The sequence below is a fragment of the Scyliorhinus torazame genome, chromosome 4 (genome assembly GCF_047496885.1).
Source record: "Scyliorhinus torazame isolate Kashiwa2021f chromosome 4, sScyTor2.1, whole genome shotgun sequence".
NCBI classification, from domain to species: Eukaryota; Metazoa; Chordata; class Chondrichthyes; order Carcharhiniformes; family Scyliorhinidae; genus Scyliorhinus; species Scyliorhinus torazame.
This window is the reverse complement of record NC_092710.1, coordinates 180547551-180571379: the sequence shown is the minus strand read 5'-3', so window position 1 is coordinate 180571379 and position 23829 is coordinate 180547551. Positions and strand designations below refer to the sequence as shown.

The window sequence follows — 23829 nt, the reverse complement described above, 5'->3', positions numbered from 1 at the left end:
TGCAGTTTACGCTGGCCATAGAGCCCCTGGCATTTGCTCTGAGAGCTTCAAGGGACTGGAAAGTGCTGGTCCGGTGGGGGAGTGGAACATAAAGTCTCGTTATAAGCGGATGACCTGCTGTTATACGTATCGGACCCAATGGAGCACGGTATTTGGGCAGAAGCTCTGAGCAGAGTAAACACGATCGCAACATGCGCCAGGCTCAGTCTGATCCAGTTTAAGGTCGTGCACCAGGCCCACATGACGATGGCCCGGATGAGTAAATTCTTCGGGCTGGAGAACAGGTGTGCCAGATGCGCCGGTGGGCCGGCTAATCACCTGCACATGTTCTGGTCGTGCCCTAAACTCCGGTGGTACTGGCAGGGATTCGCGGACATCATGTCCCGGGTTTTGAAAACTGGGGTGGTAATGAGTCCTGAGGTGGCAATCTTTGGGGTGTCGGAGGACCCGGGGTCTAGGAGGAGAAGGAGGCGAATACTGTTGGCATGGAGGGACTCAAGGCCCCTGAAGAGCGAAGCATGGCTATCGGATATGGCGAGCTTTCTCAGCCTAGAGAACGTTAAGTTCGCCTTGAGAGGTTCACTATCGGGGTTCGCCCGGAGGTGGCAGCCATTCATTGACTTATTCGCAGAGAATTAACCGTCACGTGTTGGGGGGGGGGGGGGGGGGGGGGGCTAGGTTAGAGTAGAGTAGGGGGTGGTTTAGGCAGGTCCTTGTGAGAATGGAGTTGTGGTTTGTACTATGCGCTATTTGCTTTTCTTTTTTTGTACAGCACTGTACAATGTCATTGTTTTATATGCCAAAAATACCTCAATAAAATTGTTTATTAAAAATTTTTTTTTTTTTTTTTAAAGTGACAGGGCACTGGTCCTCATCCCAATGCACATACTTACCGTCTAGCAGCCGGGATGTCCCCGGTGCTGGGGCCTAGCCACTGTGTCGGTTCAGATGTTGCCGTCTGTGATGTTAACTCCCGCAGTGTTCAAGCACAATGTCCAGGCATCACGGTCTGATTGGGATGCAAGGCAATACCTCACAAATGCTACATGGCATTCCTACCCATGGGAATCCACTTGGGATGTGTGAAGTGCTCACTTAACTGCGATTGCCAATTCCCAATTAGCCAGAGGCCTCCGTGGTCAGTGGGAGTTATGGGTGGTCGGTGGGGCAGGCGGGCTGGGGTTGTCCCCAGAAGCAACCACACGGTCCAGGGATTGGCATGGTGGACCTGCGGGTGATGAGACTTTGGGCGGCATGGGAGCACAGTGGTTAGCACTGTTGCTTCACAGCACCAGGGTCCCAGGTTTGACTCCCGGTTTGGCTCGCTGTCTGTGTGGAGTTTGCACGTTCTCCCCGTGTCTGCGTGGGTTTCCTCCGGGTGCTCCAGTTTTTCCCACAAGTCCCAAAAGACGTGCTTGTTCGGTGAATTGGACTTTCTGAATTTTCCCTCGGTGTACCCGAACAGGTGCCGGAATGTGACGATTAGGGGATTTTCACAGTAACTTCTTTGCAGTGTTAATTTAAGGCTACTCGTGACACTAATAAAGATTATATCATATCCACCCTCTGCCTAGACCAGCCAGGCCATGGGTGGTCAACCCCCCCTCCCCCCACCACTGATGGTGGCACACCTGGATCGGGGCTGCCCTCGAGTACTGGGGCGGCAACCCCCACGCCATCGGGTTCTTTGTCTTTGAGCAGAAATGCCTACTCACCTCCTGAGATCCGCACAGCAGCCCTTCCGCCAGCTTCACGTTTTTAAAAAGATGTACTAATCGGTGCCCAAGTGACCACTTGCTGGGGAGACGGTTAGATCACAAGGCTCCATTAGATAGTGGTCGCTCCCATTAATTGTATGGAGATTGGGCTTAAGTGGTGATTATTGGTTTCTCGCCAGGCTAAGGCGGGATCCTAATTTCGCGGAGAGGGCCGGTTAGATCAGCAACAGATTGGCACCCGGCACGGTTCTCGATTTTGCCCTCTCCCCGCGATTTAACAGCCTTGTTTAGGCACAGCATGGCTATTAAATCGAGCCCTATATTTGAAAAGAGAAAGCAAAGTATTCATATTGTAAAAATATAGAGAGACATTCAGACTGTTGTCTGGTAGTGGTTTGAATATCAGATCGCTGTCAAGTTATTCATGAATTCATTTGACAAGATTTTTGAATTTAAAGGTAACTGTTTTGGTTGGGTATGATTAAAATCACAAATTATGGCAGAGAAAACGATAAGGAAACCTCCAAGGTAAATAAATGTTGACATCGCCATAATAATGAGTACGTGTTGACGTCACCATAATAATGACATTTAAAAAAATTCTATATACAAACTGCTGGATTTTTAAAATTTATTTTGTTGTTTGAAGGACTGCAAAGCTAGAGAATGAAGCAACAATGAGTGAGGAAAAATTTGAAGTCATCACAAAGAAATGGCTGACAGCAAAGGCCCGTAAGATACCACAGGATCTGCGCGACATTCTTATAAAACAGCAACAGCTCTGTGCTGATTTAATTGAAGGGAAAAACAAGCTGATTAAAACTTTACAAAAGGTAAATTGTCACACATTGTCAAAAGGTAAATTGTCACAAGGTGGGGTGGGGTGGTGGGTGGGTTGGGGGGGGTGCGATGTTTAACTTTAAATTATGCATTTTATTGTTGCAATTTGGGACGTAGGAGTTATAATGCTGCTTCAAATCAGATTATCCTTTGTGTTTACTGTAGGAACATAGGACTTAGGAGCAGGAGTTGACCATTTGGCCCTTCAAGCCTGCTCGCCATTCAATCCCCTCATGGCTGAACTGGTTATGGTCTCAACCCCACTTTGTTGTTTGCCCTCCATAGCCTTAGATTTTGACAGACCTGGGGCGAACTTCTCCCCAAATGGCGCGATGTCCGCCGATTGGCGCCCAAAACGGCGCCAATCAGAGGGGCATCGCGCCGCCCCAAAGGTGCGGAATGCTCCGCATCTTTGGGGGCCGAGCCCCAACATTGAGGGGCTAGGCCGGCGGCGGAGGGATTTCCGCCCCGCCAGCTGGCGGAAACGGCCTTTGTTGCCCCGCCAGCTGGCGCGGAAATGACATGTCGAGGCGGCGCATGCGCGGGAGCGTCAGCGGCCGCTGACAGTTTCCCGCGCATGCGCAGTGGGGAGAGTCTCTTCCGCCTCTGCCATGGTGGAGACCGTTGCGGAGGCGGAATGGAAAGAGTGCCCCCACGGCACTGGCCCGCCCGCAGATCGGTGGGCCTCGATCGCGGGCCAGGCCACCGTGGGGGCACCCCCCGGGGCCAGATCGCCCCAGGACCCCGGAGCCCGCCCACGCCGCCTTGTCCCACCGGTAAATAGGTACTCTAATTTACGCCGGCGGGACAGGCAATTTCTCGGCGGGACGTCGGCCCATCCGGGCCGGAGAATCCAGCGGGGGGGCCCGCCAACCGGCGCGGCCCGATTCCCGCCCCCGCCGAATATCCGGTACCGGAGACTTTGGCAACCGGCGGGGGCAGGATTCACGGCGGCCAACGGCCATTCTCCGACCCGCTGGGGGGTCGGAGAATGACGCCCATGGTGTCCATCAAACTCTGCCTTGAATAAATTCAGTGACCCAGCTTTCATTGCTTTCTGAGGAAGACAATTCCACAGACCCTCTGAGAGTAAAAATGTACCCTCGTCTCCATCCTAAATGGGAGACCTCTTAATCTTGTACTGTTCTATAGTTCTAGTCACCCCATGGGAGGGAACTTCTCTCTGTATCCACTCTATCAAGTCCACTCAGGATCTTTCAATAAGATCACTTCTCATTCTTCTAAACTCCAATGGGTATCGGCCCAATATTTCATAGAATTTACAGTGCAGAAGGAGGCCATTCGGCCCATCGAGTCTGCACCGGCTCTTGAAAGAGCACCCTTCCCAAGCCCACACTCCACCCTATCCCCATAACCCATTAACCCCACCCAACACTAAGGGCAATTTTGGACACTGAGGGCAATTTAGCATGGCCAGTCCACCTAACCTGCACATCTTTAGACTGTGGGAGGAAACCGGAGCACCCGGAGGAAACCCACGCAGACACTAGGGGGAACGTGCAGACTCCGCACAGACAGTGACCCAAGCCGGGAATCAAACCTGGGACCCTGGAGCCGTGAAGCAATTGTGCTAACCACTATGCTACCACACTGCCCTTTGACCAACTTATCTTCATAACATAAGGCCTGCATCCCAGGAATGAGTCGGGTGAACTTCCTTGGAACTGTTTCTAATACAATTGTTTCTTTTTATAAAATAAGGAGATCAAAACTGTACACCGCACTTCAGATGTCGCCTCACCAAGGTCCTGTACAGCTGCAGTAAAACCTCTCCACATTTATATTTAATTCCCCTTGCAATAAATGCTGACATTCTACTTGCTTTCCTAATCACTTGCTGTATCCGCATACTAACGTTTTTGAGATTCATATACTAGGACACCCAGATCCATCTGTACTACTGAGTTTTACAACTTCTCTCAATTTAACTAATTTACTGCTTTTCTATCCTTCCTGCCAAAGTGGAAAATTCTTTGATACTCAGATGATTCCTTAATTCTGAACTTTCCTTGCTGACCCAGTAGTTTGAATTTTACTATGGGTGTCCTGACTCTGATGTGCTGCAAAAGACGGGCCCCAAGCCCACTGTAAGCAGGACCACCTCAGCAATTTTACAAAAAGCAGCCTCCTAACTGGTTACCTGTGAACCTGCTGTCCAATTAAGGACAGGTGGTGGACTGTTTATGCTGCCAGCCCAGTGATAGGGCTGCCAGCTTTAAAGCCTCAGCAATGCCATTGGTAGAGGTGGTCGACGTTGAGGTATGCAAGAGACCTTGGGAGTTCGGACAGGTAAGGTTAAAAAAAAATTCAGGGGTGCCAAGAGTCAAAGGGAAGCTCCTCCAGGGAGATTATATGTGGACTGCCTTCTCACCAACCGGGCTCCCCTGGGCAAGACTCCATCTTCTGCACTTAATTAGTCAACTTGGTGGCGAAAGCCTTCAGCTCCCCAGATAACTGATCTACATTGCCGCCAACGAGGACAACGTTTCGTAGCTTCGCCAAGACTGAATCCTTTGGCGTCCAATCGTGAATATACGAGGCCATGACAGGAAGAGTGTCTGCCGACAAGGTGGGGAGGCACTGACTCCGAGGGCAATGGCAGGCGACTCAGTGCATCTACGTGGGAAGTCTGGGTTCCAGGACAGTGGTCGAATGTGTATTCAGAAGCTCGTAGCAGTGCCCAGCGTTGGATTCTAACCGAGGCTATGGGTGAATGGCCTTATCTTATTTAAAAAGGCCCAGCAGAGGTTTGTGGTCTGTGATCAAAAAGAAATACACACATTGATGGAATTTCCTGACGGAGTGGATCACTGCCAAACCATCTTTCTCCATGTGGGCATAGCGGCGCAACAGGCTTCTGGAAGCAAAGGCAATAGGCTGCTCTGAGCCATCTGCCATTTGATCCCGTATGGGGAGGCGTCACAGGTGACGATCAACGGTGTCCGAGGGTCACAGTGCATCAGCAAGCCCGAGGTTGTCAGGCACTTCTTTATTTGCCGGAAGGCGGCTTCCTGGTCAGGACCCCAATGCCATTTGGAGTTTTTCCTCAAAAGAGAATGTAGATGGGCCAGACTAACAGGCAGGTACAGAACAAATTTTCCATAATAATTAACAAGGCCTTCGAACAATCTCAGAGTCGTGGCGTTGGTGGGAGCCAGAGCCACTTGGATGGCCTTCACCTTATCCACCACGGGGTGGAGACCAGCGCTATCCAGAGGTATATTTGGCGCAGTCGAATGCCGAAGTCTGAAAACCTGTGGAGCACTGCCACCAGACTTTTCAGCTGTTTCTCTTCCAAGATGCTGGTGACCAAAACACCATCCAGATAAACGGCTACCCGTAACAATCCACAAAGCAAGTTTTCCATGGTACGCTGAAAAATGGCACATGCAGAAGACACCCCAAAAGCCAAATGCGTACATTCAAACAGGCCCCATTGGGTGTTGATGGTGACATAACGCTGCAAGGCCTCATCTAGCAGCAACTGCCGATATGTGTTGCTCATGTCTAATTTTGTGAAAGTAATGCCGGCGGCCAGTTTGGAATAAAAATCTTTTATTTGTGGAAGCGGATATTTGTCGAGGCAGGAAGTGGTATTCACGGTTAATTTATAACCCCCCACAAATGCGGACGGAGCAGCCTGGCTCGAGGACGGGAGCAGCTGAATCGGCATAACGGACAGGACAGATTATGTCCAACTTTCCAGACGATCCAAGTCTGCATTAGCTTTGTCAACTTAGGGATATGGAACAGAATGGACCTGGAAGAATCAAGGCTCGGCCAGAGTGTCGATGTGAATCCTTGCTACCACCCCTCTGATGGTGCTGAGCTCTGGGCGGAATATCTCGGGGAAACTTCCTGAAAACAGCATATAAAAACAGCTCGAGCCAACCTGGAGAATTCGGCTCCAATCCAAGTGTAGATGGTGGAGCCAATCGCGGCCCAACCAACGAGGCTCATCCCCATGACCACTATTAAAGACAATTGGGCCTCCTGGTGACCATACGCTATGGGGGCCTTCATTGTTCCGGCAATGCAAAGTTGTTCTCCAGTATAGGGGGTGAGATACGCTGTAGTCTTAGATAGGCCCAGCACCCGGGTTCCCCTTCGAATATCTTCAAAGCTTTTAAAACCTACCATCGATACCGTCGTTCTGGTGTCAAGTTCCATTTGAGACAGATGGTCATTTCTCCGGATAGGAACAGTGATGGGGTCTACTTGAGGTGCCAAGACAGTGTAAAAAGACCTCTTCCTCCTCCATCGGATCTTCTAAACGGTTGGCCTAGGCATGGCCCTGGGCGAACGCCAAGCACGGCCTGACCGTTGGGGTGATCCGTCCCGGTCTGTCAACAGGTCTCATCGGCAGGAGCAACCACAAGTAGGACACCAAGATCAAACGCTCCATACGAGGACAGTGGCAGGCCCAGGAGATGGGTGGGGACATACGCCACCACATTTCAGGGATCCAACAGAAAGGAGGGGTCTGCACGCCCTGGTCCACGCCCTAAGATGTTCACCTCCCTAGCTTGAAGTTCCCGGACTCCCTGGTCCGCACCTTCCTTCGCCTTGGCTATTTGGATGGCCTGTGACAATGTCAGAGAAGATTCCGCCGCTGCGCCTCCGCATCGTGGATACCCCAGACAAACCAGGGCCTCCGATAAGGACTCTCCAAACAAACGACATTTGGCGCAAATGGGCCATGAACCCGGTCATCGACTCCCCTGGATTGCGGATGGCCTAATTAAGTCTATAACCCTGTATCATTACCAAAGGCAGTGGGCTAAAATGGCCACTGACCACCTCTATCAGCTATTCGAAAGTGTGGGAGTTGGAGCGGGGGATAACCAAGTCTCGGATCACTCCGTAAGTCTCCGCCCCCACCGCGGTGAAGAACACCACCACTTGCTGCTCATTCTCAGCAATGGCATTGGCCGGAAAGAAGAACAAACATGCTTAGCGCAGTCGGCCAAGTGTCTTGAGCCGCATCAAACAGATCTAACCGACCAAATAACTGCATCCCGGGGAACGGAAGAACCCAACCGGAACGTGGTGCTTCAGAGGCGGCGAAGGCCAAAGGCTGCAGCGTCGTCCAGAGCCAAGAGTTTACTTCTCCTCGCCAGTATTATAAAGGTCCGGAAAGGAGTTTACACTGAGCCGAACAGGTTGAATCAAAAGGAAAAAGTTCTAATGCAACAGAACAAGAATACAGAACAATTACTTTTCTACCAGAGACAGCTCCCAATTAATAGCCCTCCTGTTTTATACAGGATGTAGAAGGGGTGCCCTGCCTCTCACTGGGGGAGTGCATATACCAATCCCCCACTCTGATAAGTGTGCCATGACCTGCTTAAGCCCAGGTTATGATGACCACCATCACAGCAAGAAATTGCATATCATTTGACACTGAATTCGGAGTCCGAATGAGAGACCACGGATGCCTGGTATAAAAATTTAAAACATCACACTTGTCTATGGTTCTGAAGTTGAGGTTATTGGTTGGAACAGAGTAGAGGCAGCTTCTTTTATTCATTGGATGTGGTGCCACTGCAAATCCAGCATTTATTGCCTGTCATTAATTGCTGGCTGAGAAGCTAGTGCTGAACTGCCTTCTTGAGTTGCTGCAGTGCGTGTTGTGTAGATAAACCCACAGTGCTGTTAAGGAGGAGGTTCCAAGATTTTGGTACAGCACCAGTGAAAGAAGGGTCATATTCTTCTAAGACAGGATGGTTGTGACTTGGAGAGGAACATGTTGGTACTGGTGTTTTCATGCACCTGCTCCTATTGCTCTTCTAGGTGGCAGAGGGCACAGGTTTGAAAGGTGCAGATTTCTGACATTGACGTTGGATATTAACCATTTTAAATAGATGCCCAATCTTCGGGATTGGCAGGAAACTGGCAGAAGCCACAACATTGCTGTCAGTGAGAGCAAGCAAGAACTGACTGCAGACCTATGATTGGAGGAACAGTGAGCATGAAAGACAGAATTTGTGAGGAGCTGCATCTCCCATCACAAACTCTGTCTCTTCCAACCTACAGCTCCAGTTTCTCCAGTCATCGGTTCCCTCCCGCCTGCTTTTGTTGCTGCTTCAGAGAAAGAATCTATGATTGGAGGAGGAGCAAGGGCAGGAGAGTGAAAACCTGTGATTGGCAGAGCCGAAGCAGTTATTGTGGCTGGTCCCACTGCCTTCATGGAGGAGACTTTCAGCTGCACCGTCACCATTGTTCTGCATCTTCCAGGAGGACGAGCAGAAGAATCTGAAAGTGAAAGAAGAGGATGGAGTGTCCAAGGCCAGAGCAGAATGCGTTTGTTCTGAACTCTGCTCTGAACCTACTCCCAAAATCCCAAACCTGACTGTCCTCCTACATCAGACTGGACTCGCTTGGCCTTTTTGGGGGGCACTGGTGCTGGATACCGTCACTACACAAGTGCTCAAGTGTTAGAAGAGGTTGTACTGGGATCTGAACCCTGAAAGTCCTATTTCATGAGGAGACAGCTCACCCTTCCCTTTGAGTACAGATCCAAGCAGCATTAGGGGAGGTAAAGATGCACATGACCCTTGAAAACAAGCACAATGGAAGGAATGAGGAGCTGAATCCAGGCAAGGTGGTGAAATCCAGTTAGGTAGGTGAGTTGGAGAAGGAAAGAAAATGCGTGGAAGAATGCGTGAGGGTGTATGGGGAAAGAGGGAAGGGCTGAGTGATTGCGATGTGTGGGGAGGGATGGAAGTGCTGATTGAGTGTGCGGAGAGAGGGCAGCTGTATTTGTGTGTGTGCGTGCGCCTGTGTGTAGGAGTGTGTGTGTAGGTGGTTTGGGAAACGATGGGTGGTAGGGGGAAGAGCTTCACTGATCTTTCTGGCACCAGGGAATATGGAGATCTTGGCTGAAGCCGACAATAAGTATATAAATTAAATTTTTACAAAATACTTTAAAACGGATATCATCTTTTTATCATATATTATATGTTGATCTATAATACATGGACTTTAATTATATACTGAATGTTATGATGCTGTCTTATTGCTGTTTTATTTTTGCTGGCATCTGGTGCCAGCTTAATTTTAATATATACTATTCATGGGATGTGGGCATTACTGGCAAGGCCAGCCTTTGTTGCCTACCTCTAACTGCCCTTGAGAAGACCGTGGTCTTCGAGTTAAAATGGGGTCGCATTGGAAAATAGTTTGTGAAGCAATGCTGTAGTATTTTGCTTCTCTTTCTCTGTACATAAGCCAGCGAGGTCATATTTTGTTGTTAGTATTGATTTCATCCTGTATTATTACATGGACTAATTGCAGTGAATGCTGAAATGCTGAGGACACTGGTAATTTTACACAAATGCATTGGTCCACACCCTTGAGAGTAATATCCAGTAGGCAAAGGGAAATCTATTGTTTTTACTCATTTAAGTCTACAATTTCTGCCTATTTGAAATGACCTAGAAGTATTTGCATTTCATGACTGATCATAAAAGTACCACAATTACATGGACCTTTTCTGCCTTCAGCCACTAACTTTCAGATCTTTTTGTCTTTGGTCACTTTTAGCCCTGGGACTAAACATTTTTATTGGCATTCCATACTGAGAGTCCTGTCAAGTTGTTTGTACAACGTTGCTTTTTTTCTCAGGTTGTGTATCTTTAAAGTAACATATAGTATGGGTGGTATGGTAGCACAGTGGCTATTACCGTTGCTTCACAGTGCCAGGGACCCGTGTTCGATTCCTGGCTTGATTACTGTCTGTGCGGAGTCTGTTTTCCCTGTGTGTGTGTGAGTTTCCTTCCACAATTCCTGAAAGACGTGCTTGTCCGGTGAATTGGACATTCTGGATTCTCCCTCAGTGAACCCAAACAGGCGCTGGAGTGTGGCGACTAGGGGATTTTCACAGGATCTTCATTGCAGTGTTAATGTAAGCCTACTTGTGACACTAATAAAGGTTATTATTATGTTTTTTAAAAAAAATATATTTTATTGAAAATTTTTGGTCAACCAACACAGTACATTGTGCATCCTTTACACAATATTATAACAACACAAATAACAATGACCTATTTTATAAACAGAAAATGAATAAATAATAAATAACAAAAATGAAAACTAGCCCTAATTGGCAACTGCCTTATCACAAGTAACACTCTCCAAAAATATAATTTAACAGTCCAATATATAATTATCTGTAGCAACGACCTATACATATTATACAGTATATATTAACAACCCTGAGAGTCCTTCTGGTTCCTCCCCCCCCCCCCCCCCCCCCCCCCCCCCCGCCCCCCGATCCTGGGCTGCTGCTGCTGCCTTCTTTTTTCCATTCCATCTATCTTTCTGCGAGGTATTCGACGAACGGTTGCCACCGCCTGGTGAACCCTTGAGCTGACCCCCTTAGAACGAACTTAATCCGCTCTAGCTTTATAAACCCTGCCATGTCATTTATCCAGGTCTCCACCCCCGGGGGCTTGGCTTCTTTCCACATGAGCAATATCTTGCGCCGGGCTACTAGGGACGCAAAGGCCAAAACATCGGCCTCTCTCGCCTCCTGCACTCCCGGCTCTTGTGCAACCCCAAATATAGCCAACCCCCAGCTTGGTTCGACCCGGACCCCCACTACTTTTGAAAGCACCTTTGTCACCCCCATCCAAAACCCCTGTAGTGCCGGGCATGACCAAAACATATGGGTATGATTCGCTGGGCTTCTCGAGCACCTCGCACACCTATCCTCCACCCCAAAAAATTTACTGAGCCGTGCTCCAGTCATATGCGCCCTGTGTCATACCTTAAACTGAATCAGGCTTAGCCTGGCACACGAGGATGACGAGTTTACCCTGCTTAGGGCATCTGCCCACAGCCCCTCCTCGATCTCCTCCCCCAGCTCTTCTTCCCATTTCCCTTTTAGTTCATCTACCATAGTCTTCCCTTCGTCCCTCATTTCCCTATATATATCTGACACCTTACCATCCCCCACCCATGTCTTTGAGATCACTCTGTCCTGCACCTCTTGTGTCGGGAGCTGCGGGAATTCCCTCACCTGTTGCCTCGCAAAAGCCCTCAGTTGCATATACCTGAATGCATTCCCTTGGGGCAACCCATATTTCTCGGTCAGCGCTCCCAGACTCGCGAACTTCCCATCCACAAACAGATCTTTCAGTTGCGTTATTCCTGCTCTTTGCCACATTCCATATCCCCCATCCATTCCCCCCGGGGCAAACCTATGGTTGTTTCTTATCGGGGACCCCCCCAAGGCTCCAGTCTTTCCCCTATGCCGTCTCCACTGTCCCCAAATCTTCAGTGTAGCCACCACCACCGGGCTTGTGGTGTAGTTCCTCGGTGAGAACGGCAATGGGGCTGTCACCATAGCCTGTAGGCTAGTCCCCCTACAGGACGCCCTCTCTAATCTCTTCCACGCCGCTCCCTCCTCCTCTCGCATCCACTTACTCACCATTGAAATATTAGCGGCCCAATAATACTCACTTAGGCTCGGTAGTGCCAGCCCCCCCCTATCCCTGCTACGCTGTAAGAATCCCTTCCTCACTCTCGGGGTCTTCCCGGCCCACACAAAACCCATGATGCTCTTTTCAATCCTTTTAAAAAAAGCCTTCGTGATCACCACCGGGAGGCACTGAAACACAAAGAGGAACCTCGGGAGGACCACCATCTTAACCGCCTGCACCCTCCCTGCGAGTGACAGGGATACCATATCCCATCTCTTGAAATCCTCCTCCATTTGTTCCACCAACCGCGTTAAATTTAACCTATGCAATGTGCCCCAATTCTTGGCTATCTGATCCCCAGGTAACGAAAGTCCCTTGTTACCTTCCTCAACGGTAGGTCCTCTATTTCTCTACTCTGCTCCCCTGGATGCACCACAAACAACTCACTTTTCCCCATGTTCAATTTATACCCTGAAAAATCCCCAAACTCCCCAAGTACCCGCATTATTTCTGGCATCCCCTCCGCCGGGTCTGCCACATATAGTAACAAATCGTCCGCATACAAACATACCCGGTGTCCCTCTCCTCCTCTAAGTACTCCCCTCCACTTCTTGGAACCCCTCAACGCTATCGCCAGGGGCTCAATCGCCAGTGCAAACAATAATGGGGACAGAGGGCATCCCTGCCTTGTCCCCCTATGGAGCCGAAAATATGCAGATCCCCGTCCATTCGTGACCACGCTCGCCATCGGGGCCCTATACAACAGCTGCACCCATCTAACATACCCCTCTCCAAAACCAAATCTCCTCAACACCTCCCACAAATAATCCCACTCCACTCTATCAAATGCTTTCTCGGCATCCATCGCCACTACTATCTCCGTTACCCCCTCTGGTGGGGCCATCATCATTACCCCTAACAGCCTCCGTATATTCGTGTTCAGCTGTCTCCCCTTCACAAACCCAGTTTGGTCCTCGTGGACCACCCCCGGGACACATTCCTCTATTCTCATTGCCATTACCTTGGCCAGGATCTTGGCATCTACATTTAGGAGGGAAATAGGTCTATAGGACCCGCATTGTAGCGGGTCCTTTTCCTTCTTTAAGAGAAGCGATATCATTGCTTCAGACATAGTCGGGGGCAGTTGTCCCCTTTCCTTTGCCTCATTAAAGGTCCTCGTCAATACCGGGGCGAGCAAGTCCACATATTTTCTATAGAATTCGACTGGGAATCCATCCGATCCCGGGGCCTTTCCCGCCTGCATGCTCCTAATTCTTTTCACCACTTCTTCTACCTCGATCTGTGCTCCCAGTCCCACCCTTTCCTGCTCTTCCACCTTGGGAAATTCCAGCCGATCCAAAAAGCCCATCATTCTCTCCCTCCCATCCGGGGGTTGAGCTTCATATAATTTTTTATAAAATGTCTTGAACACTCCATTCACTCTCTCCGCTCCCCGCTCCATCTCTCCTTCCTCATCCTTCACTCCCCCTATTTCCCTCGCTGCTCCCCTTTTCCTCAATTGGTGTGCCAGCAACCTGCTCGCCTTCTCCCCATATTCGTTCTGTACACCCTGTGCCTTCCTCCATTGTGCCTCTGCAGTGCCCGTAGTCAGCAAGTCAAATTCTACATGTAGCCTTTGCCTTTCCCTGTACAGTCCCTCCTCCGGTGCTTCCGCATATTGTCTGTCCACCCTCAAAAGTTCTTGCAGCAACCGCTCCCGTTCCTTACTCTCCTGCTTCCCTTTATGTGCCCTTATTGATATCAGCTCCCCTCTAACCACCGCCTTCAGCGCCTCCCAGACCACTCCCACCTGGACCTCCCCATTATCATTGAGTTCCAAGTACTTTTCAATGCACCCCCTCACCCTTAGACACACCCCCTCATCTGCCATTAGTCCCATGTCCATTCTCCAGGGTGGGCGCCCTCCTGTTTCCTCCCCTATCTCCAAGTCTACCCAGTGTGGAGCGTGATCCGAAATGGCTATAGCCGTATACTCCGTTCCCCTCACCTTCGGGATCAACGCCCTTCCCAGCACAAAAAAGTCTATTCGCGAGTAGACTTTATGGACATAGGATAAAAACGAGAACTCCTTACTCCTAGGTCTGCTAAATCTCCACGGTTCTACACCTCCCATCTGCTCCATAAAATCTTTAAGTACCTTGGCTGCTGCCGGCCTCCTTCCAGTCCTGGACTTCGACCTATCCAGCCCTGGTTCCAACACCGTATTAAAATCTCCCCCCATTATCAGCTTTCCCATCTCTAGGTCCGGAATGCGTCCTAGCATCCGCCTCATAAAATTGGCATCATCCCAGTTCGGGGCATATACGTTTACCAAAACCACCGTCTCCCCCTGTAGTTTGCCACTCACCATCACGTATCTGCCCCCGTTATCCGCCACTATAGTCTTTGCCTCGAACATTACCCGCTTCCCCACTAATATAGCCACCCCCCTGTTTTTCGCATCTAGCCCCGAATGGAACACCTGCCCCACCCATCCTTTGCGTAGCCTAACCTGGTCTATCAGTTTCAGGTGCGTTTCCTGTAACATAACCACATCTGCCTTAAGTTTCTTAAGGTGTGCGAGTACCCGTGCCCTCTTTATCGGCCCGTTCAGCCCTCTCACGTTCCACGTGATCAGCCGGGTTGGGGGGCTTCCTACCCCCCCTCCCCCCCACCTCCCCCTTGTCGATTAGCTATCCCCTTTTTCCAGCTCCTCACCCGGTTCCCACGCAGCTGTATCTCCCCCAGGCGGTGCCCCCCGCCCATCCCCTCCCATACCAGCTCCCCCCTCTCCCCAGCAGCAGCAACCCAGTAATTCCCCCCTCCCACCCCCCCCCCCCGCTAGATCCCCCGCTAGCGTAATTACTCCCCCCATGTTGCTCCCAGAAGTCAGCAAACTCTGGCCGACCTCAGCTTCCCCCCCGTGACCTCGGCTCGCACCGTGCGACGCCCCCTCCTTCCTGCTTCTCTATTCCCGCCATGATTATCATAGCGCGGGAACCAAGCCCGCGCTTCTCCCTTGGCCCCGCCCCCAATGGCCAACGCCCCATCTCCACCTCCCCTCCTCCCCCCATCACCACCTGTGGAAGAGAGAAAAGTTACCACATCGCAGGATTAGTACATAAAACTCCTCTTTCCCCCCTTTTTAACCCCCCTCTTCGCCCCCCACATTCGCCCCACCACTTTGTTCAAACGTTCTTTTTAATAACCCGCTCATTCCAGTTTTTCTTCCACAATAAAAGTCCACGCTTCATCCGCCGTCTCAAAGTAGTGGTGCCTCCCTCGATATGTGACCCACAGTCTTGCCGGTTGCAGCATTCCAAATTTTATCTTCTTTTTATGAAGCACCGCCTTGGCCCGATTAAAGCTTGCCCTCCTTCTCGCCACCTCCGCACTCCAGTCTTGATAAACGCGGATCACCGCGTTCTCCCATTTACTGCTCCGAGTTTTCTTTGCCCATCTAAGGACCATTTCTCTATCCTTAAAAAGGAGGAATCTCACCACTATGGCTCTGGGAATTTCTCCTGCTCTCGGTCCTCGCGCCATCACTCGGTATGCTCCCTCCACCTCCAACGGACCCGCCGGGGCCTCCGCTCCCATTAACGAGTGCAGCATCGTGCTCACATATGCCCCGACGTCCGCTCCCTCCGCACCTTCAGGAAGACCAAGAATCCTCAGGCTGTTCCTCCTTGCGTTGTTCTCCAGTGCCTCCAACCTTTCCACACATCGTTTCTGATGTGCCTCATGCATCTCCGTCTTCACCACCCTGTATGTCGTCCTCATTCTCGGCTGTCTTTGCCTTCACGACCCGAAGCTCCCGCTCCTGGGTCTTTTGTTCCTCCTTTAGCCCTTCGATCGCCTGTAGTATCGGGGCCAACAGCTCTTTCTTCATTTCCTTTTTGAGCTCTTCCACACAGCATTTCAAGAACTCCTGTTGTTCAGGGCCCCATGTTAAACTGCTACCTTCCGACGCCATCTTGGTTTTTGCTTGCCTTCCTTGCCGCTGTTCTAAAGGATCCACTGCAATCCGGCCACTTTCTCCTCCTTTTTTCATCCGTATCCAGGGGGGATTCCCTTCTGGTTTACCGCACAGTGTTTTTAGCCGTCAAAATTGCCGTTGGGGCTCCTATCAAGAGCCCTAAGGTCCGTTTCACCGGGAGCTGCCGAAACGTGCGACTCAGCTGGTCATCGCCGCACCCGGAAGCCGGTTATTATTATGTTTTGCAGCTGTTAACATGGCACTTGTTTATTCTTGCAGGCAAGATTAGAAAAAATGGCAAGCTCAGTTAAAGAACCTATACATTCATAGAATTCCTACAGTGCACATTTGGCCTATTGAACCTGCACCAACCCTCCGAAAGAGCACTCTATCTAGGCCCACTCCCTTATCCCTTTAACCCACACATTGATCATGTCTAACCCATCTAACCTGCACATTTTTGGAGTATGGGAGGAACCCAGAGCACTCGCAGGAAACGCACGCTGACATGGGGAGAACGTGCAAACTTCACAAAATCATTCCAGGCCAGAGATGGTTAAACTCGAGCCCCTCGCGATGTGAGACAGAAGTGCTAATCACTGTGCCACCATTCTATATTTATATATTACTCATTATGTTGAATTGTATTTGCAGGAGCTAAAGTTGAGTGATGACCACTATGTGAAAGACCTGAAGAAATCAGCTGAAGACATTGACCTATTGTTGGAACGGATGGAGGAACAAATAAAAACCTTAACCAGATCCTATAGAGAGGAAATCATACAGATAGAGGTAAGGCCAGTTTTTATTCTCTTTCATATGACCTGGTTCAGTTGGAAAAGCTTTGCAACATGTGGGAGTTTGTAGAATATATTGTAGTCTCAGAACACATATCTGTGCTCTGCAACGTGAGCAACCTTAGCTCAGAGCTGGAGTCTGTGTTGCAGACATTGTGGGGCATCAGAAAGGAGGAGAGTTCAGTGGATACTTTCTTGAGTAAGGCAGTGAGTTAAAATGGGGTCACATTGTATTTACCCATTTAAGTCTAAAATTTCTGCCTATTTGAAATGACTTAGAAGTATTTGCATTTCATGACTGATCATAAAAGTACCACAATTACATGGACCTTTTCTGCCTTCAGCCACTAACTTTCAGATCTTTTTGTCTTTGGTCACTTTTAGCCCTGGTAATAAACATTTTTATTGGCATTCCATACTGAGAGTCCTGTCAACATTGCTTTTTTTCTCGGGTTATGAAAGGAGGAGAGTTCAGTAGATACTTTCTTGAGTAAGGCAGTGAAAAGGAACTATATAGTCATGGGGATAAATGCAGTAAAATCTTTACTATCCAGCATTCACATGGAACAGGTGATGCTGGGTAATCAATAATGCTAATAATTGAGAGTTCCATTTACCAATGAAATTTTAAATCCAGTAATCGTAGGAAAGAATGAGTCTGAAGCCAGTCTGCACATTAAGACGTGTTTATTTCCAAGCCTGCAGATTAAAGTCACTGGGGGCAATTATCCGCATACCCTGCAGCATGTTGCTTGGTGGCAGGAAGCGGCTTGCCTTTGGCCGGTGGGGGGAATTTTCTAGTCTTGCCGCGGTCAGTGGGATTTCCAATTGAATCCACCCCACGTCACCGGGAAACCCATGGTGGGCGTTAGCCGTCGACAGGACCAGAAGATCCTGCTGGTGAGAACAATACCCCACACACACTCTCCAATTCCCCCCAACACCTTTTTATAGTCTCGTAGTGAAGACCTAACATTTCCCCAATCAGGGACAGCTGCTCGTGATTATCAACTTAAAGCATGTACTCTATTGCGGCACAGTTCCATCACTAACATGGAATACAGCACAATAATTGTAGCATGAACTAATATGCAAGTAGTCGGGAAGCAAAGAACAGTATTCTTTTTACATTTAATCTTCAACAGTATATTAAAACATAAATTAAAGTACAAAATAGTGCCCTATATAGGTAGGTGTTCTGAATAACTTTGTAATTGCTTCTGATTGACAAAGTGAGGACATTTGGGGGACATCAGAAATTTTGATTGGTACAGAATTCCGGTTGGTATAACGCAGAGTTTACTGTACTGTACTCTGCAGCAAGACCAGGGGTTCCAAAGGTTGTGTTATCTAGTGGGTGAGATTTCTTTGCAGCTGCAGGTGAACTTGGGAGTGAAAGGGGAGGATCCAGTTGTCATGTTCCATTTTGGATTCAGTGACAAAGGTCGAACAAGGAATAATATTATGTTGAGAGAATTAGGGTCCAAATTAAAACTCAGGTCCTCAAAGCTACCTCTGATTGTTATCTGAGCTTCATGCCAATTGATGTAGAGTCAAGAGCCTTGGAGAATTAAGCAAGTAATTCACTGGTTTGGGAAGAAGGGTTTTGATTCTTGGGACATTGACACCAGTACTCTGGAAAGATGGAGTGAATCTGTTGTGATTGGTTCCACATAAACTAGGCTGGGATTAGCGTTCTGGTGAATTATATAACTAGAGCTATGGATAGGCTTTGAAGTAATGAGGAGTGGGAAGGGCTCTGGTAAAGGGAGATTTAGAAATCCAAAGAAGAAAGTCAAGACAAAATAACAGTGCAGTGATTTTTCAAGCAGAATGGGCCAGGAAGAGACAAGAGAGTTTTATGATAATAGTCCATCAGTGAACAAGGTCTGTACAAAGAATGGTCTTAAAAAAAGATGAAAAGATTCTTTATCTGAATGCACAAAGCATTCACAATAAGTTAGACAAAGTGGCACAAACAGAGATAAATAGTTTTTAAAAAACTAATCACCAATATCAAGGCATGCTTACCTTGTTGGACCAAAGTTGGAAACTAGATATTCAGGGTACACAGCTTTTTGAAAAGGTCAGCAAAATGGAAATGGAGTAGTAATAGCCCTTGTAGTAAAGGACAACATAAGGACAGCCATAACAAAGGATTCAAAATTCCCTAGACTCTGAAGAGTCATAATTGGAGTCTGGAACAAACTTCCTGAAAGGATGGTGGAGGCAGGGTCGTTCGAGGTGTTCAAAAGGGAATTAGGTTACTATCTGAAAAGAAACAATGTGCATGGTTCTGGGAATAAGGCAGGGGAGTGGGATTAGGTAGAAACTCTTTCAACGAGCCAATGCAAACTCAATGTGCCTTCTACACTGTAAAAACTCTGATTCTGTTTTGCATTGGAAGTTAGCAAATGCAACTTCGCAATTCAAGAATAGAGCGGGGGTGCGGGGAGAGAGAAAACAGGAAAGTTACAAGCTAGTTAGCCTGACATCAATTTTCAGAAAAATGTTAGAATCTATTCATAGAATCCCTACAATGCAGAAGGAGGCCATTCGGCCCATTGAGTCTGCACCTACCATTCAAAGGTCCACCTACACATGCTCTATCCCTGTAACCCAGCTCACCTTTGAACGCTTAGGGGAAATTTATCATGGCCAATCCATCTAACCTGCACATCTTTGGACTGTGGGAGGAAACCGGAGCACCCGAAGGAAACCCACGCAGACACGGGGAGAACGTGCAAACTCCACACAGTCACCTGTGGTCGGAATCGAACCAGGGTCCCTGGCACTGTAAGGCATCGGAGATGAGAGGAGAGGGGGTTGAGGGTATTAAAAGATCCGTTCCTGGGGGGACGTTTTGCGAGGTTGGAAGAGTTGAGGGAGAAATATCGACTGGGGGAAGGGTTTATGTATCTGAAGCTCCGAGACTTTGCTAGGAATGAGGTTCAGAGCTTCCCGATAGCGCCAATCCCCTCTTGTTGGAAAAGGTATTGACGGCAGGGGGGATGGAGAAGGGAGTGGTGTAGGCGATCTACGGAAGGATTTTGGGGGAGGACGGGAAGTCCATGGAGGGGATGAAAGCCAAGTGGGAGGAAGAGTTGGGAGAGGCTATGGAAGATGGTTTGTGGTGTGAGGTGCTCTGGAGGGTGAACGCCTCAACCTCATGCGCGAGGTTGGGGCTGATGCAGCTGTAGGTCGTGTAGAGGGCGCACCTCACAAGGGCGAGAATGAGCCAACCCTTGGGGAGTGGAGGACGTATGTGAGCATTGTGGGAGAAGCCCTGCAAACCATGTATATATGTTTTGGTCCTGTCCGAAGCTGGAGAAGTATTGGAGGGAGGTTTTCAGTATCATCTCGGAGGGAAGAGGGTGGGGTTAGTGCACATGAACTTTGAATCAGGCCCCGTAGAAGCCATTTCCGGGGTTACGGACCGGCCCGTGCTGCAGGCGGGTGCGGGGGCAGATGTTTTAGCCTTCTCCTCACTGATTGCCCGGAGGCGGGTGCTGTTGGGGTGGAGGTCACCTTCTCTGCCCTGTGTCTCGGCTTGGCGGGGAGATCTAATTGAATTTCTGACTCTTGAGAAGGTGAAGTTTGAGCTGAGGGGGATGAAGGAATGGTTCTACAATTCATGGGGACTGTTTATTATGCACTTTCGAGAATTGGTTCTCATCGAACATTAGCGTGGGTGGGGGTGGGGATAGAGGGTATTGGGGTTATTGTTCTTGATTACATTGTTTACACATTATCTGGAATGTACGGGTGAATGTTTTGGTCTGTCCCTTGAGCGGGATGCTGTTTTCGTTTGGGGGATTGTTATTGTATTTATTTTTGTTTGTTCTGTCTTTTGTTGTTTATTTGATGAAAATGTTGAAAATTAGGAGAATAAAAAGATTTAAAAAAAATTATCCATGTTATATTGCATTTGCCATGCATATGCTCACTCACTCAGCCTGCCCAAATCCTGATGAAGACTTCTGTATCTTCCTCACAGTTCACCGTCCCAACCAACTTTGTATCATCTGCAAATTTGCAAATACTACATTTAGTTCCCTCCTCCAAATTACTAATATATAATGTGAACAGTTGGGGTCCCAGCACAGATCCCTGCGGTACCCCACTAGTCACTGCTTGCCAATCGGAAAAAGACCCATTTATTCCAACTTTTTGCTTCCAGTCTGCTAACCAGCTTTCTATGCATCTGAAGACACTACTCGCAATCCAATGCGCTTTAACTTTATATAGTAATCTCCTACCTGAGACCTTGTCGAAAGCCTTCTGAAAGTCTCAATAAACCACATGCACCGGGTCTCCATGATCCACTCTACTAGTTACATAAAGAGTGAGGGCAATCACCGATGATGGCCCTCTTAACTGAGTTATTCAGTAAATCATTGAACTGTGTCTGCTGTCTATTAGTGATTTTACCTACAGTATTGACAATTCTTGCCAGCTTACCTTTGCATTTCATACTCTGGTTACTGTGTAGCATAGCCCCTTTAGGGGGCTGGCGCCAAGGACCATGTGACCAGCTCTGGGCCAATCACATGGGAGCACATGAACACTGGCCAATGGGGGGTTTGCACGGCGCCCTGGGAGAAGGACCCTGGGCAGCGTGGACCAGGGAGCTGAAGTGTAAGGACCTGTTGTGTAGTGTTTTGTGCCTGTTACTTGACTGCCATTGTCTTTCATCAGTCAACCCTTTTGTTAACTACTGGAAACCTCCAGTATATGTCTCGAGCCACCACATTGGCGATGAGATAAAAGTTTTTGATCGCAGCTGACAGTTGTCGTGAATCAAGGGGGAAAGGAAGAAGTTGAGATGGCTAAGGCAACAGAGTGCGCTAAAAAGGCACCACTGAGCTTCAAAGTGTGGCTGAAGCGGAAGTTAACCAAGTGTCGGTCGGTACTGGGCAAGCTCTATGGTGGGATCAACAGGCACAGCTCAGAGCCAGACACGGCCCTCGGTACCAGAACCCAAGGAGTGGGAAGGAATCGGGGCATCAAACAGAATCCGCGGTCGACTGCTGTTGTTTCAGGGTGATCACTCCAGGAGACGTGCCATGTTCGGACTTTTGTGTACATCCATTGCAACCGAAGGGGCATATTCAAGCACATTGCGTGTGAGGCAAATCTTGCCAATGCAAAAACAAAACCAGCAGAAACAGTCCACAACATAACTGAACTTAGTGGAGAAGAGCTCTGAAGGCAGATGGTGAAATTTGAATTCAATAAAAATCTGGAATTAAAAGTGTAATGATGACCATGAAACCATTGTTGATTGTCGTAAAAACCCAGTTGGTTCACTAATGTCCTTTAGGGAAGGAAATCTGTCGTCCTTACCTGGTTTGACCTACATGTGACTCCAGATTCACAGCAATGTGGTTGACTCTTAAAATGCCCTCAGGGATGGACAGTAAATACTGGGCCAGCCAGCGATGCCCACATCCCGTGAACGAATAAAACAAACCATAGTTTTGGGGTAGTGCGTTAAGGGATTTAAGAGGAAGGGATGTGGCTCCCTTAAGAGGGTGTACTCTGCAGACCGTGTGACCGGCTTGGGGCCAATAGCACAGGAGCTGAAGTGTGAAGACTTATTGTATTGCGTTCTGTACCTGTTATTGAACCGCCTTTACCTTTAGTCAATATACTCCTTTGTTTACTACTGGAAGCCTCCAATGTATTCCTTGGGCCACCACAGTTACCATATCAGACTGTCAGATTAAATGTTAAAATACTCTCTACCAGACCTTTGTATACCTTCTCTAAAACATCTTAATTCACTCCAAAATGTTTCAGCTTTTTAATTAAAAACATGCTGCCTTTTAAAAAATACAGTTAGTATTCTCTGTGAATTTTAGCTTCTGGTTCAAATATATTCCCTGATACTTGCATAACCTTACAATATCTACCGGTTGATCATTAAGATGCAGAGGTTCACACATCTGCAGGCCATTGCTATATAGAGGTAGCTCTTTGAATTAATCTGCAGAGCACACAATCAACACCATTCCTTAAGGGGGGCAACATGTTCAAAGTAATTTCCTTCAGTTGTCATTTCACCTTTTAAAAATAATCCCACCAAAGCCATATCATCTGCATACTTAAATAAGTATTAGTTCCCTTGATTCTTATCTTGTTGGTATATATGGAAAATAACAGAGGTGACAGGTCACAGCCCTGAGGATTACCTGAGTTTAAAATACGTTCATCAGATAAAAAGCCATTCATAAAAACATGCTGAGGATGATCAGAAAGAAAATCCCTGATCCAATGAATTAGACTCCCATCCATGTTCAAGGTAAACAACCTTTGTAATGGGATGTGAATTTACATTGTATTGAATGCTGAACTAAAATCCATAAATAAGGTACGGACAAATGATATTAGCTGATGGAAGCGCAACACTCCATCATTGAATATATTTAAGACTGAGAAGAGTTTTGGTAATCATGGGATATGAGGAGAGGGTAGGAATGTGGAGTTAATGTTGAAGATCAGTGATAGTCTTGAATGACGGAACAGGATTGACAGGTTTAAGGTCTAGTCCTGCTCTTATTTATTATGTTCTTTGAACTTCACTCCATGATTGCTGCAAAATCCATTTCAATAAACTGTCAAGGTCTATTTATATTGGTGAGAAAGATTATTTTTCTCTCAAGCAGCACCAATTAACTAGATGTTTAATCAAGTGATAGATCGCAATTTAAAATATCCAACCCGACTATGGCAGATAAGGCTGAAACCCAATATGGGAGTTTGTAAGCATCTGTGGATCAGTTAGCTGATAACTGAGATAGCGGTAAAAACACCACAATTTGTTAGAGCACCATTGAACTAGGAAGAATTAGAAAATGCAAATCATGACTGGGTGACCGTGGACTGAAAAGGTGTACATTTGGACATTGTCTGAACTTCGAACTGTATCGGTCATGACCACAGAGATAAAAAATTCTTTAGCCATTTTTGATAATTTATTGTCGAGATCTAATTGATAATTCAACGATTTCAGGAACTATGGTGGTGGATCATACACATTTAAATTC

The 23829-nt window shown here is 48.0% G+C and overlaps 1 protein-coding gene across 1 annotated transcript in view; it reads left to right on the top strand.

The window, feature by feature from the left end:
- Window positions 1-23829, top strand: part of drc1 (dynein regulatory complex subunit 1 homolog (Chlamydomonas)) — a 118535-nt gene that overhangs the window by 36440 nt on the left and 58266 nt on the right. Inside the window, exons 4-5 of the mRNA XM_072498932.1 lie at window positions 2368-2551; window positions 16638-16775. Of these exons, the coding sequence (XP_072355033.1) occupies window positions 2368-2551; window positions 16638-16775 (322 nt within the window). The remainder of the gene's footprint in view (window positions 1-2367; window positions 2552-16637; window positions 16776-23829) is intronic.